The sequence below is a fragment of the Lissotriton helveticus genome, chromosome 10 (assembly GCF_964261635.1).
Source record: "Lissotriton helveticus chromosome 10, aLisHel1.1, whole genome shotgun sequence".
Classification (NCBI taxonomy): Eukaryota; Metazoa; Chordata; class Amphibia; order Caudata; family Salamandridae; genus Lissotriton; species Lissotriton helveticus.
Window position 1 is genome coordinate 1,126,343,671 of NC_136071.1, and position 13,729 is coordinate 1,126,357,399.

The following is a 13,729-nucleotide window of genomic DNA, read 5'->3' on the forward strand; positions in this document are numbered from 1 at the left end:
CACAAAGACAGACCCAATTTGAAGTTTAGGTGCCAATATTTGACCATTAACTGTTTTTCCTTGCCCCGAGAACCCCCCCTTCCCTTCCCTTCCACACACCCACCCTACCCCCCCACCCTTGCAACACCCTCCCAACAGAGGCGTAAGGACACAAGTCCTCATTGATGGTGGGTGGCGTGAAATAATCTCCCTATCTGTGCTGACCAAACCTGGCCTTATCTAATTAACACCCTAGACACAAGTACCCCATCAAAACAAAAAAGAAAAAAAGGGGAAATAAATCTTTCCATAATTAGCCTTACATTGTGTCTATAAACTGTTGAGCTTTAATCTCGGATACAAAGAAAGTTGTCTTCCCCTTATAGACAATTTTCAGTTTTGCGGGGTTTAATAAGAACACCTGGCCCCCCTTCGCTTGGATAGGTGTCATTAGCTGCCTAAGCCTCCAACGTTGCTGAACTGTTGTCTGACAAAAATCAGGACGGACAAAAAATTTGTGTCCCAGTCTTTGCCTAGGTTTTGTTGGCCTAGCTAAATCATACAGAATCTCACGAAGGAGATAATTATGCAGACAAATAAGAATTGCCCTGGGCTGAGTCGCTGTCCTCCCTGCATCTCGTCTTTGAGTAAAGGGGAAGCGGTGAGCCCTTATGATTTCTTTGTCCCAGTCCCAGTCTTTAAGATCTGTGAAGGTTGCAGCGAAGAGATCAACAACATATCGGCGAACATCTTTTCCTTCAGAAAGTTCCGGAATCCCCAAAATACGCAGGTTGTTCCGGCGTGCCCGATTCTCCAAGTCGGTGAGTTTCCAATCTATATCGAAGTCATTTTTTTGCATCTGATTAATTGAAGTTTTCTGTCTGGAAAGCTCATCCTCAACTGTTGAAACTCTGGTTTCCACTTCTTGGACTCTCGTGGTTGTTTCGGTGCAGTTTTTAGCCAGTCGACCACTGACTTTGGACAGAACGGTTTCAAGAGCTGCCAGAATAATATTCAGTGTACCAAAGTACGTCTCTCCAGCCCAGATAAGGCTAGAATTCTGCATGCAAAGTCAAGAAATAGCCCGTAAAGGAGCTTATGCAAAGACTTAGTGTAGGATAAAAAAATCTGAAGCAGGCACACTGAGCTCACACTTATGGAGGGAGATACATCTAAAGAGGGAGTGTGCCGCAAGGACTTATTTGACAGCATCAATAGATCGTCTGGGACTCGAGGAACTCTGGACCGCTTCAGGGTCATATTAACCGCTTCAGCGCGGCGTGAATTTTCGCGCTGTGCTGAGCGTTCTAATGAGCCAACGGGCTCATGACGGAACGGTTCCATCATGAGCACAGCTCAACCGACGCTCATGACGGAACCTTTCCATCATGAGCATCGAAGGGGTTAAACAAATTGTTAATAAAACAGTGAAAAAGCTATCACTACTAGAAGATAAGGCGACACTCACAGAAAGAGCCCACGGATGGTTTGTGGTACAGAGTTATGATAAATCCTCTCCACAACTATATTTAGGCACGGGCTTCAGTAGAAAGAGGAAAGAAAAATATCTCCACTTGCGATTGGGTATTTTACCATCTTTACCGCACCTTCCCCCGTGGAAGCGACTTCAGGGTCAGACATTATGCCGCCTATGTGAGGATGCCAAAGAAAGTGTATTACACCTACTATGTATATGCGGAAATTTACAGGCTGAACGGGAACAGCTATTAAAGCCTCTCTTTGTACATAAGAGGATAAGAACTTGCAGACAAGCTGTGAAGGCATGTTTCGAAGGTGGAGATGTACAACTAGCGTGTCGCTTTGTTCAATTCATGGAAGCAGTAAGGGCAAAAGTTCTAGCGCCAAGTGACCAGACTACTTAATCTTGGCATCACCTGGCCCGTCGCAGCGAATAGTAAATACTCTCTCATTGCTGTTTTTAACTAACTGATGATGGAATAGTCCCTCTCTCTCAGTGAGAACTGAGCCTCGCTTTTTCTTACCTGATGGCCTGTGCAAACATTTAATCGCAACTGCTGCGTGCATGCTTATATTTATGAAAGTTTTTATATGTTTTTTTAAACGGTTCTTGAAAATGAATTTTGCTGCTTTTACGTTTTTTTTATATGGAAATTGTAAAGGTTTTAATTAACCAAACAATAAATATTACTTACTCATGGGAACAGTACAGCCTGAACTGCCGAGCCATGTCTTCCCTGGACTGGAAACAAGCATCCTGGGACCGGTTTCTGCCGTCATCAGCCAGGCTCGCTTGAATCCAGTGGCAATGTGAGCAAGAGAGTACAAACACGCTTATAGTGCTGAATTGTGGCCAGTCGCACGGTGCTTAAATGCGGAAGTGCTGTGTGTGTGGGACTCTCACAGTTGTAGCTTCACAGCTTATTTTACACAATCCCACTTCACCAGCTGGACAGGGCCCAAACATCACCAGAATAACAAGCATTTACAATGCAATAGGTCTCGCATTATTACAGTTTGAGCTATTGGCATTGTAAATGTCCATGCTTATGAGAAGCAAGGCTGGCAGTCTCTTTTACTGCCAGCCTTGCTCATCATAAGCAAGGACTATACGTTCAAAGTACGTGTTTATGCACCGATTGCTGGTTTTAAAAACAAATGAATAAAAGGCATTGTCATTTACAATGCCAATAGCTCAAACTTCAATAATGTGAGACCTATTGCATTGTAAATGCTTGTTTTATTATGTAATGATTTAGAGAGCCACTTGTTGAATTCCAACACTGACTGTCTTATGGTAGTTAGGCGTCGCATACTGGCTTTGGCTTGCACCGATGATACCGTTTTGATGGCAAGAACCGCTAGTGGATGGCAGCAATTGCCTGACCAATTTTATATCTTTAGGTCTAGCCTAGATTTACTAGTTCTTCAGTCTAATACACGCTATGGTTTTTGGCAGTCGTGCCAGGGCCTGCAATACTTTCTTTGTTAATGGGACCAAGATTAGTAAAGTCCCATTGTACCTCTATTTGGGAGTATGGTTCAATGACAGGATGACCTGGAGTACGTTGAAAGCTGGCAGGGCTGCTGCAGTAGTCAAGAGTACTGAAGCAGTCGTAGGTTTTGCAACCAGACTAAGCAGCAAACCTATTAAAGAGCTACTGGAAATCTATAAGACAAATGTTGGTGCGGTGCACATTATGGTGCTAGTTTTTGGGGTATCTGTGATCAACTGGGGTTGGAAAAAGTGAAAAATGGGTTCATAAAAAGACTTCTCACTGTACCCAAGTCCAGTACTAATTATATATATCCGTTTGACCAAGGCCTCTGGGTAGGCCGAAACGTTATGCTGGCAGGCTGCTTTAAAATCTAATAAAAAAGAATTTCTCACCTGCATATCTGTGTGTGTATATGTGTGTGTATATATATATTTATATATATTTATATATATATATATATATATATATATATATATATATATATATATATATATATATATACTTCCTCCCCCTTCAAGGAAACGATGAGCCGCACACGCAACACGGTGCTTTGAAAGCATTTGTTCGAGCATTTTTGGCCGATCCTGACGCGTTTCATTCCATCTTGGAACTTCTTCTGAGGTGAGCCCTGGCAAAAAGAAACTGATTGTGAGTCCCCACATGTACAGATCTTTAACCATTCTCGGTCCTCTAGTGAGCATAAACATGATAATATTTTATAGTGCATGATGGTATGTGTGGTTTTCACAATTCAGTCCAAACATTACGAACCCTCCAGTGGGCTGCCTTTTTCAATTTTAATGTCTCGATGGAGATAGTCTCCAATTTCATGTTGCTCCGCACTGCAGACCCACTTTCAAGGCCGCTGCGGAACCATGCCAAATTCCAGTATCTGGCAGCGTCCGTTACCCAAGGTTCGATATTCACGAGTCACAAAGGTGGTCCAAGGCTGGGTAATGGCGGCGCACTTACTGGCGGTGCGTAGCTCTGCGGCAGGACCAAGCCGCTACACATAACAACACTTTCTCCCCTTCAAGGAAACGATGAGCCGCACACTCAACACGGTGCTTTCAAAGCATTTATTTGAGCATTTTTGGGCGATCCTGACGCGTTTCATTCCATCTTGAAACTTCTTCTGAGGTGACCCCTGGCAAAAAGAAACTGATTGTGAGTCACCACATGTACAGATCTTTAACCATTCATGGCCCTCTAGTGGGCATCAACATGATAACATTTTACAGTGCATGATGGTATATGTGGTTTTCACAATTCAGTCGAAACATTACGAACCCTCCAGAGGGGTTTAGTCTCCAAATCCTGAACCTCGGCCTCAATCGCCAACGTTTTCCCAGGTACAGACCACAAATACGCAGGTAGTTATATATTATGGTGGTTTATTTCTCCATTGTCTCATATATATAATATTATCAGGAAATTGGGCTTGGGTATATATGCGACTTGGTATAACTGCAGCCCCTCCTTTTTTGGCTAAGGATCTGGATGAAGGAGGAGAGCACATTAAATCGTACAGTCCTAACTAACTGAAACTGGAAAAAAGCTCTAAAATACATTGGCTATCATATACATCTAAGATTTATAACTGGTTGAACTTGGATGAGCTTCTTTTTGAACTCTACTACCTTCAGGCCCAGTTTACGTAAACATCTGGTGAAAGTCTTCTTAGATAAATGTGCAGAGGAAATGAAGGCAAAAACCTTTGGTTTGTCCACAGTCATAGCTCATGCCCAAATTAGAACCTGTCTTGGCATTGAGCTGTATCTCCTACGGGTGAAAAATGTTCAACACCGGTATTGCTTGGTCAGACTACGTCTTACCACTGCCCCTTTTTTGGTGGCTTACCAGATGCATGGAATTTTGTCTGTCATTTTTCCTGCCTGTCCCTATGATGGATTGTCTGCACAGAGCACCTGCAACAAGCAAGGGGTATGGGGTAATTATCAATGCACCTATCTTGATGTCACAGGTTATTATTTTTACAGTATTTACGGGTGCAAAGAATCAGAGGCTCAATACCCCTTAAACCTCCTAGGAAATAAATCCTATGACTTTGCAACAAAAACGGTGATTTAGTACTCCAATAAGTCAAGAGATTAGTGTAATTTGCAGATAAAAGCAACATAAGAAGAGGCACATGAATTCAGCAGGTACTTCTTTATTGAAAAAATCTTCTTAAAAATGACCGTAGCCAACGCGTTTCGACCCAGAAGGTCTTCTTCCGGGCTACAAATAAGTACATAATATATACATTAAAATTTGCACCATGTGTGTATTTGGTGCAAATTGTCATGTATGTATTATGTAGTTATTTGTAACCCTGAAGAAGACCTTCTGGGTCGAAACACGTTGGCTACGGTCGTTTTTAAGGAGAGTTTTTTCAATAAAGAAACCAAGAAATAAGAACCTGCTGAATTCATGTGCCTCTTCTTACGTTGCTTATATTTGCCATTACACTAATCTCTTGACTTATCGGAGTGCTGAATTGTCGTTTTTGTTATAAAATTGGTATTTATTGAAACTGCCTTTTAGATACCGAATGCAGTGAGATTTTGCTGAGTCAGACTTATGCGCTTTGAGATATTAGTCAATTTAGATAGTTTTTAAATTCGGCCCTATTGCATACTGTAACAGAATTGCTTTGCAAATGGTTATGTCCTGCAATCAGCATGTAATGTTGTTCACTATGTAAATTGAAATTTTTCTTCTATATTGAGTTGCTTATGATCTTTTAACTTTTTATGATGAATGTGTTGTGCATACATACTTTTTTGATTTGTAATCAAAATGGAATAAAGGATTGGCTGACTGTATTTTAATGTTTTAACAGCACTGTAAAGAACAGGCAGACTGGATTAAACTAGGAACTTTGTATGTGAACATCAGAATGGGATTTGAAAATTTACCTGATCTCAAGAAACTGTCTCATTGTATTGCTGAAGCTCTGTCAAAAGACAGCAAGGAAGAGAAAGTAGTTCCATTTTGTCTATTTGCAGACACAGGTAAATTAACTGTTCATAAATGAAACTCGTGTTTTTTAATTTTCCAAGTTTGGTTTTTTGGTTGCCATATCTTTAGTCTCTGCTTTTGTTAGTGTTGATAAACCAGCCTATATATTTTAGTCTCTTTAAAATGGCATGGACTTCGCTCCTAATTAAGTGTCTATTATTTCACCCTGCTGTGTCAGAGGACTGTGTTGGCACTGGGCTTTGCATGATAGTTCATACATATCCTCCTCTAAATTATGTGCAACTTCAGGTTGTCCATACAATTTTATGGATCAAAAAGTGAATGTTTGTACCTATACAATTTATAATCCAAAACCCCAGTATATTTTTAGTAATGCAGTAATTCAATAGATATTATATTGCTCGATTTGAAAATTAGGCCAGGTGCCATATGATAAGGGACACATAGGGAATCCATTTTGATTTAGCCTTCCTTGACAAACGGTAGAAACAATTGCAATTTTCAAGAGATTACTTCTCATTGCAAGGTGTCTGTCTTAGATTTCTGATCTCCCAGGAAATCTAGAGGAGCTTGGTAGTTTCTTCCACACGAATCTGTGGAATTAGAGAAGATCAATATTATCTTTGGAAGGAAGTTTGATTGCATTTTTAAAAGGGAGCCTTCCCCCCCTCCATGCAGGCAGCATCAATAGTGCTGATCCCGAACCCAGGGAAAGACAAAACGCAGTGCCCATACCTACAGGCCGATCTCATGATTAAATGTAGATCTTAAAATCTTTACGGGCATCCTGGTGTCCCGCCTGAGCCCGCTTCTCCCGGGGTTAATTGACCCGGATCAGGCCGGTTTAGTCACACGTCAATGTGGAGTCAACACGCGTAGGGTCCTCCACCTAATACACACAGGGCAAAGACTTACGCAAGAGCTATTACTTCTAGCAGTAGATGCCGAAAAGGCATTCAACAGAGCGCACTGGCCATATCTCGATGCCATAGTAGAACACTTTGGCCTCGGGGATAGGCTAAGAAGCTGGATATTTAGCGCTTATGATCACCCTGCTGCCACGATTCGGATCTATGGGCACACATCCATACCCTTTCTAATCTCCAGGGGCACCAGACAGGTCTCTATCCTGTCTCCGTTACTGTTTGCATTTTTATATATGGAACCCATGGCTCATAGAGTCCGATCAAACCCTGAAATAACAGGTATCAAATTCGATGGAGACTACCACAAAATCAGTCTGTATGCAGACGATATATTAGCGACCCTGGAAAATCCCTCTATCTCACTAGAGGCTTTCCTGGAGGAGCTGGATTTGTTTGGCTAAGCATCTGGCTTTAAAATGAACATTCACAAATCACAGGCCTTGAACCTAACTGCAGCCCCCAACGCTGGACTCTCGGGCAGAAGATCCCCCTCTGTTGGGCCTTAACACATCTAGCAAGCCCCCACGATCCTCGCGATGGCCTCTCTCAATTACGGCGCCCTGACTCACCAAGTTCGCGGAGAGCTCGGCCGCAGGCGACACTACTCCCTATCTGGTTAGGGAGAATTGCAACTATAAACATGATCGTTCTCCCCCGGATTTAATATATGTTTCAAGCCCTCCCAGTGAAACCTCCAGGGGGACGCTCCATTCCCTCCAAGTTAAGGTGAATCGCTTTATCTGGGCAGATAAACGCCCTCGCCTCCGTAGGTATATTGCCTACCGCAACCCGCTCGAAGGCCGGCTGGGTAGTACAGATCTAAAACAATACTACCAAGTCACACAGCTAAGGAACTTCATAGAGTGGTCCTGCGCAGAATCTGAAAAACACTGGCTATTTTTGGAGAGGACCCAAGCGGGACAACCTTTATAGAGGATCCCCTTCCTCTCTAGAAATTAGCGACCCGCCAACCTCTACCTCTCTTCCATTACCAAACCAGTACTACTGCTATTGGATAAAGTAGTGACACATAGAGACCTTACTTCCTTTCCCTCTCCTCTGACCCCTAAAGTAGGGAATCCCGAGTTTACACCGGCTATAAACACTACAGAGTTTCACTTCTGGAATAGGCCTGGATGTAGGTCGATTGGCCACTTTGTCCCTCTTGAAACCCTCCGGGCAGAGGCCGGGATTCCTAAAAGTGAACGTTTGCACTACATGCAAATACGCCACTGGGTGATGCAACCGCCAGTCCGCCCAGGGGCACAACCACATCCCACACCCTATGAGCGCTGGCTGCTCTCAACCATTAAGAATTTACTCTTAATTACACAGTTATATAAATTCCTAGGACCAATGAGCTCACCCACTAAAAGGGCAGGTCAATTCCGATGGGAATCTGAGATCAGGGGGGAATTGTCGATGAAAGAATGGGCAGATATTCACTACCGTGCTAGACACAGAGCTCATAACATACCAGTAGTTAAAACAGTGACAAAGATTATAACATATTGGTACCTCACACTAACCAAGCACCACAGATTTGCACCGTCCAAATCCCTGGATCGCTGGCGACAGTGTGGCCTTCCAGGTACCTTACTTCATTCTCTGGGATTGTCCGGTGATAACACCATACTGCAGGAGGGTTCTCAATGACATTGACACGTTCCTGGACAAAGAGCTCCTGAGATTCCCTGCCTGTTGGGCCTTCCTAACACCCTTACCTTGCCCCTAAAATCACACAGAGGCAGGCAGATTGGTTTAGCACTGTTGGCTTCATTGCAAAACATACTGGCGCACTGGGGCACAGACCAAACCCCAACATATCAAGGGTGGCAGCATAGATTGAGGTACATCATAGGCATAGAACGAGTGAACTTAACATTACTGAATCAAAGCTCAGGATTTCACAAATTATGGAAACCATTCTTGAGTCTACTGAGGTCAGAGTTCCAGGAACTTACCTGCCTGAAGTACCTTCGCTTACTGCGACTGGCAGAGCCCCCCACGATACCCAGTTCAAAACCTTGAGGCGGGCGGGTTGAAGGAGGGGGTGTACATATAAGAAGCACTGTTGGTTTGCGGCAGCCCGGGTCCGGGGTGGAATGGGTGGGGGCGTTCAAGGGATGTTAGACAAAGTATATAAGCCTCTTGCGGATGCAGGACTTATGACTTAAATGTATACCGTGTTGAAATCTTTAATAAAGAGATTTAAACCACAAAGTGGAGAGCTTTGCTGCGATCCACCTGCCGGCTGATTTTCAAGCCGGCAGGTGTCCATTGAGCAACAGCCATGGGAAATTGATTTGTCTTACTCTGAGATGTTTGAGTAGAAGGTCCACCTTTGGCCAAGGGCTATTGGTAGGGCCACTGTAATTATGTGGCAGTGGGAGACCGAATTGTGTGGCTAGATTCACAAAATAATGCAATGAGAAAATGAAAGTTATTCAACATATTGAAGCACATTTGTTGTCCGTATTGTTACTCTGATTTGTAACTTTAACACACACAAATACTATCTCAGCAAGGTTCACAGCATTAGTGTAACTGTGGATGTAGCAATCAGTTAAAGGTGACCATTAACCCTCACAAGAAATATGATTTTAAGAAGACAAGAATAAAGGAATACGTTTTTATACAAAACAAATAAAGAACATATAAGACGTTTGTGCATCCCATGTCTTAATAAGATGTTATTATAAGATATGTATCATATATCTGTGTGTGCTGATCATTCTTGAATAACTCTATCGAGTTTTACTCCTGTTTGGGGGATTAAGAGCTATTCTTCCAGGTCAAAAGCACCAAAAAGTTTGATTGAATTAACTTGATGTGATAGGTGCGTTCTTTCTTTGCCTCAGCCTCATTTTTGTAAATCAATCTCTACCAAGGGCCCACCACTAAGCTATACCACGGAAGTTTATCTGTTAAAAAAATATATATTTTCTTTATTAGCATTTAAAAAAAAAAACAATACAAAGAATTTAGCCAGTTGCACATAGTAATATCACATTCCATGCATTGCGAGATACGGTGCTGTAGAATGACACAATCCGGTACTTACAACATCCGATAATGCATGGCAAGCACATCACAACAGTGTGGCGGGACTGTCAAATTGCACACTGGGCACGTCAGAGGTGAACAATCCTAACCGGGCTTATACGGGTGTTCTGGTACTGAAAGTTATTGTATAATCAGTTCAACTCCTAATCCAGGATGTTACCTGTAATGAAGCTTGAGAGTGCCTACCTACAAGTCACCTGATGCCACTTGAGATCTTTCCCCTACATGTTGTCATGTGCCCACTCCAAAAATGGACCCCATATGTCCTTTGGCCCTGATGCAGACTGCATCAGCTCCCAAAAATCAGTTAGTTGTGTGTGGCTGAAGGTGTTACGTCTTGGATTCAAGCCTCTACGGAGGGGGCTCCCTCCCTCCTCCAAATCATGGCTACTCTGCTTTTAGCGAAAAGTAATAGAATGGCATGTAACTTGCGGTTCCCAGCCGGTGTGTATCGAACATACCTCAATAATCCAAGTATTGGGACTGGATCGTCCGCCGTGCCAATTATATCATGTACTATGGTGAAAATCTTATTCCAGAGGATGCTAACCGGGGACAGCTCCATGCCATGATAACAATAAATATCAGTTATTCAACGCCAACATACTTACGGGTAAACGTGCGCTTTACAAATACATATGTTATGTTATGTGCAGAAATGTGGCTGAGGCGTAGCCACATCTCCAGCAGCGGTTATCCGCCCTGACACACATGCGATGTAGCTAGGATGGGAGGGAAACATCCTTTACGATGCAACTATTACAACGCATGTCATTACAACGCATTGCGCTGGGGGCGCTCTAGGATAGGGAATGGATTTAATTTACTATCCAACACCTTCCCTACTATCCACGGGGATTGGAGTTGGAATAGTAAATTAAACTATTCACTATCCAGCACCCCTAAGCGCTATGCGTTGTAACAGCATGTGTTGTAAAAACTGCGTTGTAAAAGCATGCGTGATAAAAGCATGCGTTGTAATGTCATACATCCAGGATGGGATCCTATAAAATCTGTGCAGATATTTAAATTGAATCAAGCGCAGCTTTTAATTAGGGGACAAAGCCGTGAGTTGATTGCAGCAGAAGGCCCACTGCTCTTCCGTTATCTGGCTTTGCAATTCAGCGTTCCAGGACTGAAAGGCCTTGGGCGTCAACAGAGGGGCAGAGTTCTGCATATTATTGTAAATAAGTGTTATGAGTATGCGCGATGAGTCTGTTTTTAGCATGTTTTCAAGGGCGAGTGTAGGAGGGGGGCTTGCGAACGTATCTTGCATAGCCCTGCAAGTAGCCCTGAGTTTATAACGTAGGAACAGTTCTGAAAATGGCACTGCATGTTCCTCTACAGGTTCTGGGGGGGACCTGAACACATCCCTGGGGTATAGGTCAGCAAATGTATGAAAACCTACCCTTTTCACCAATGCTCTACTCGCACCCTCCCCCATGGTGGGTAACATAGGGTTATGTGCTAATGGAATGGACAGGGCATATAACAAATGTTGAGACAAGCTCTGTCCCGGAGTCTATCCCACGCCCACCTCAGGGTTTCAGCCGTGTCAATGACATCTCGTGGCCGTCTGTATGCCCAATATAGGGCCACCTGGAGGGGAACTGGCGCTGCATTATCCATCTCCACAGCTGTGTGTGGCTGGAAAGGTGCGGGATGCACTCAGAAATGCAGAAACTGTGCCTGTGGGCAAAGTGCATACAGTTGGACGTCTGGTGCCCCCAAGCCGCCCTGGGACAAAGGTAGGGTTAAGAATTCCCACGTGATCCGAGCCTGTCGACTCGCCCAAATCATAGTTATTAGTAAGGAGCTAATTGAATTGAAGAAAGCTTTTGGGAGCGGAATCTGGATGTTACCTAATAGATGCGACAGTTTCGGTAGGACCACCATTTTCGCAACTACGATTCTCCCAGCCAGGGATAGTGGGAGGCCAGCCCACTCAACTTTCTCCTCTAGCCACGAGACAGTACGTCTGTAATTCATGTTCCAGGTGTCCTGCCTGTTCCTGCTAAGCCAAATGCTGAGGTACTTCACTGGGCCAGTGGCCCATTTGAGTGGAAAATCTATGGGGAATGGTAGTGTAGCGTCCCTTAATGGAAATATAGTTGCCTTTTCCCAGTTTGTTGAGATGCCGGATTGGCCACCAAATTTGATCAATTCTTGGTGGACAGTAGTGTACAGGTTGGTGTCTGCCTATAGCGAAATCAGGAGGCCCCTTGTGCTGTACCCCAGTCCCCTGGCAGCATGGTGTTGTCTAATACGTGCCGCCAATGGCTCCATCGCTATCGCGAAGAGCAAGGGGGAAAGAGGGCACCCCTGTCTCGTGCCCCTCGAAATGTCAAACTGTTCCGACAGCATGCCATTTACTCTGATCCTTCTGATGGCTTTGTGTAGAGTAATCATATGAGACTTTTAAAAAGGGGGCTAAAAGCCTTCCTCTCCATGATTGCAAATAGGTATATCCACTCTAGCGTATCAAACGCTTTTGTGGCGTCTAGGAACACAATACCTTGTGTATCAGGGTGTAGGTAGTGTACTACAGTAAAAAATGCCCGAAGATTGTGTGACATTGATCTCCAGAGGATGAACCCCTATTGATCTGGGTGGGCTATCAGTGGGAGTAACGGCTGCAGTCGGTTACCAACCAGCTTAGCCAATATTTTAACATCCACGTTTATGAGTGAGAGTGGCCTGTAAGAGTCGATTTCATCACTGGATTTCCCTGGCTACAGCAGGGTAATAATAATGGCCTCCCGCATTGACGGTGGTAAAATACCTGTGGTTTGAGACTCTTCATACAAAGCTAGTAGGTATGGAGCAAGTTCCTCTGCATATGTTTTGTAGAATGCTGTTGTTAAACTGCAGGATCCCGGTGCCTTCTCAAGTGGGAGACCCTTAATTACTTGGGTGACATCCTCCACAGAGAATGTGACGTCCAAACATTCCCTGTGTCCCCGTCCCAACCGAAGCCGCTCCAGTGAATCCAGAAAGGGCAGAAGGCCCTCCTGTACTGAATTATGTGTGGCCATTTACAATTTGGCTTAAAACTGCTTAAATTTGTCCAAGATTTCTTGTGGGCCTCTAATCACTTGTGAACTAGCTCCCTGAATCTCAGTGATATATGCAGTGGAGCGAGGGGCGCGGAGCATTGTTGCAAGGGTCCTCCCCGACCTGTCTCCCTCCCTGTACCTTCTGGCTTGTATGTGCTTGCCCATAAATTTCACCTCTCACTGGGCCTCTTCCCCAGCAGTCTTTCTTTTAAATGAGCTATGAGAGTGGGGTCGTCAGTGGTGTAAAATTGTGTTTCGAGCTCCTTGATGCTTTTCTCTAGGGATTCCAGTGTGCCCTTGATTGCCTTAATTACCCAGGCTTGGTGTGCTATGCATTTACCCCTTATTACCACCTTAACGGCCTCCCATAATGAGGCCGGGGTTGAGACCGATCCGACATTTAGAGTAAAGTAATCGACTATGTCCCCCACTAATTTCCTCCTTAAAGGCCTCATCCAGTAGGGCGTTATGGGGAAGTCGCCATCTGAACATTTTACTAGACAGAGTTAGGTATAATAAGCTGGGAGCGTGGTCAGACAAAGATCTGGGGAGGTGAGTAATTTCGCATGTTCAAGTCGCCACATCCCGTGACACCAACCAATAATCTAGCCTGGACCAGGCCTTGTGGAATCCAGAAATGCATGTGCCTTTCCTCCATGTGTTTATTGCTTTGACGCCATATATCAATCAGATTACTGTCCGCTCTAGCAGCATTTAATGCAACACTTGCATTAGGATG

The 13,729-nt window shown here is 44.0% G+C and overlaps 1 protein-coding gene across 1 annotated transcript in view; it reads left to right on the top strand.

Annotated features, from left to right (window-relative positions):
- The window catches only part of TOPAZ1 (testis and ovary specific TOPAZ 1), a 2,142,665-nt gene that overhangs the window by 1,582,423 nt on the left and 546,513 nt on the right, over positions 1-13,729 (top strand). Inside the window, exon 14 of the mRNA XM_078663910.1 lies at positions 5,803-5,974. Coding sequence (XP_078520036.1) covers positions 5,803-5,974 — 172 coding nt within the window. The remainder of the gene's footprint in view (positions 1-5,802; positions 5,975-13,729) is intronic.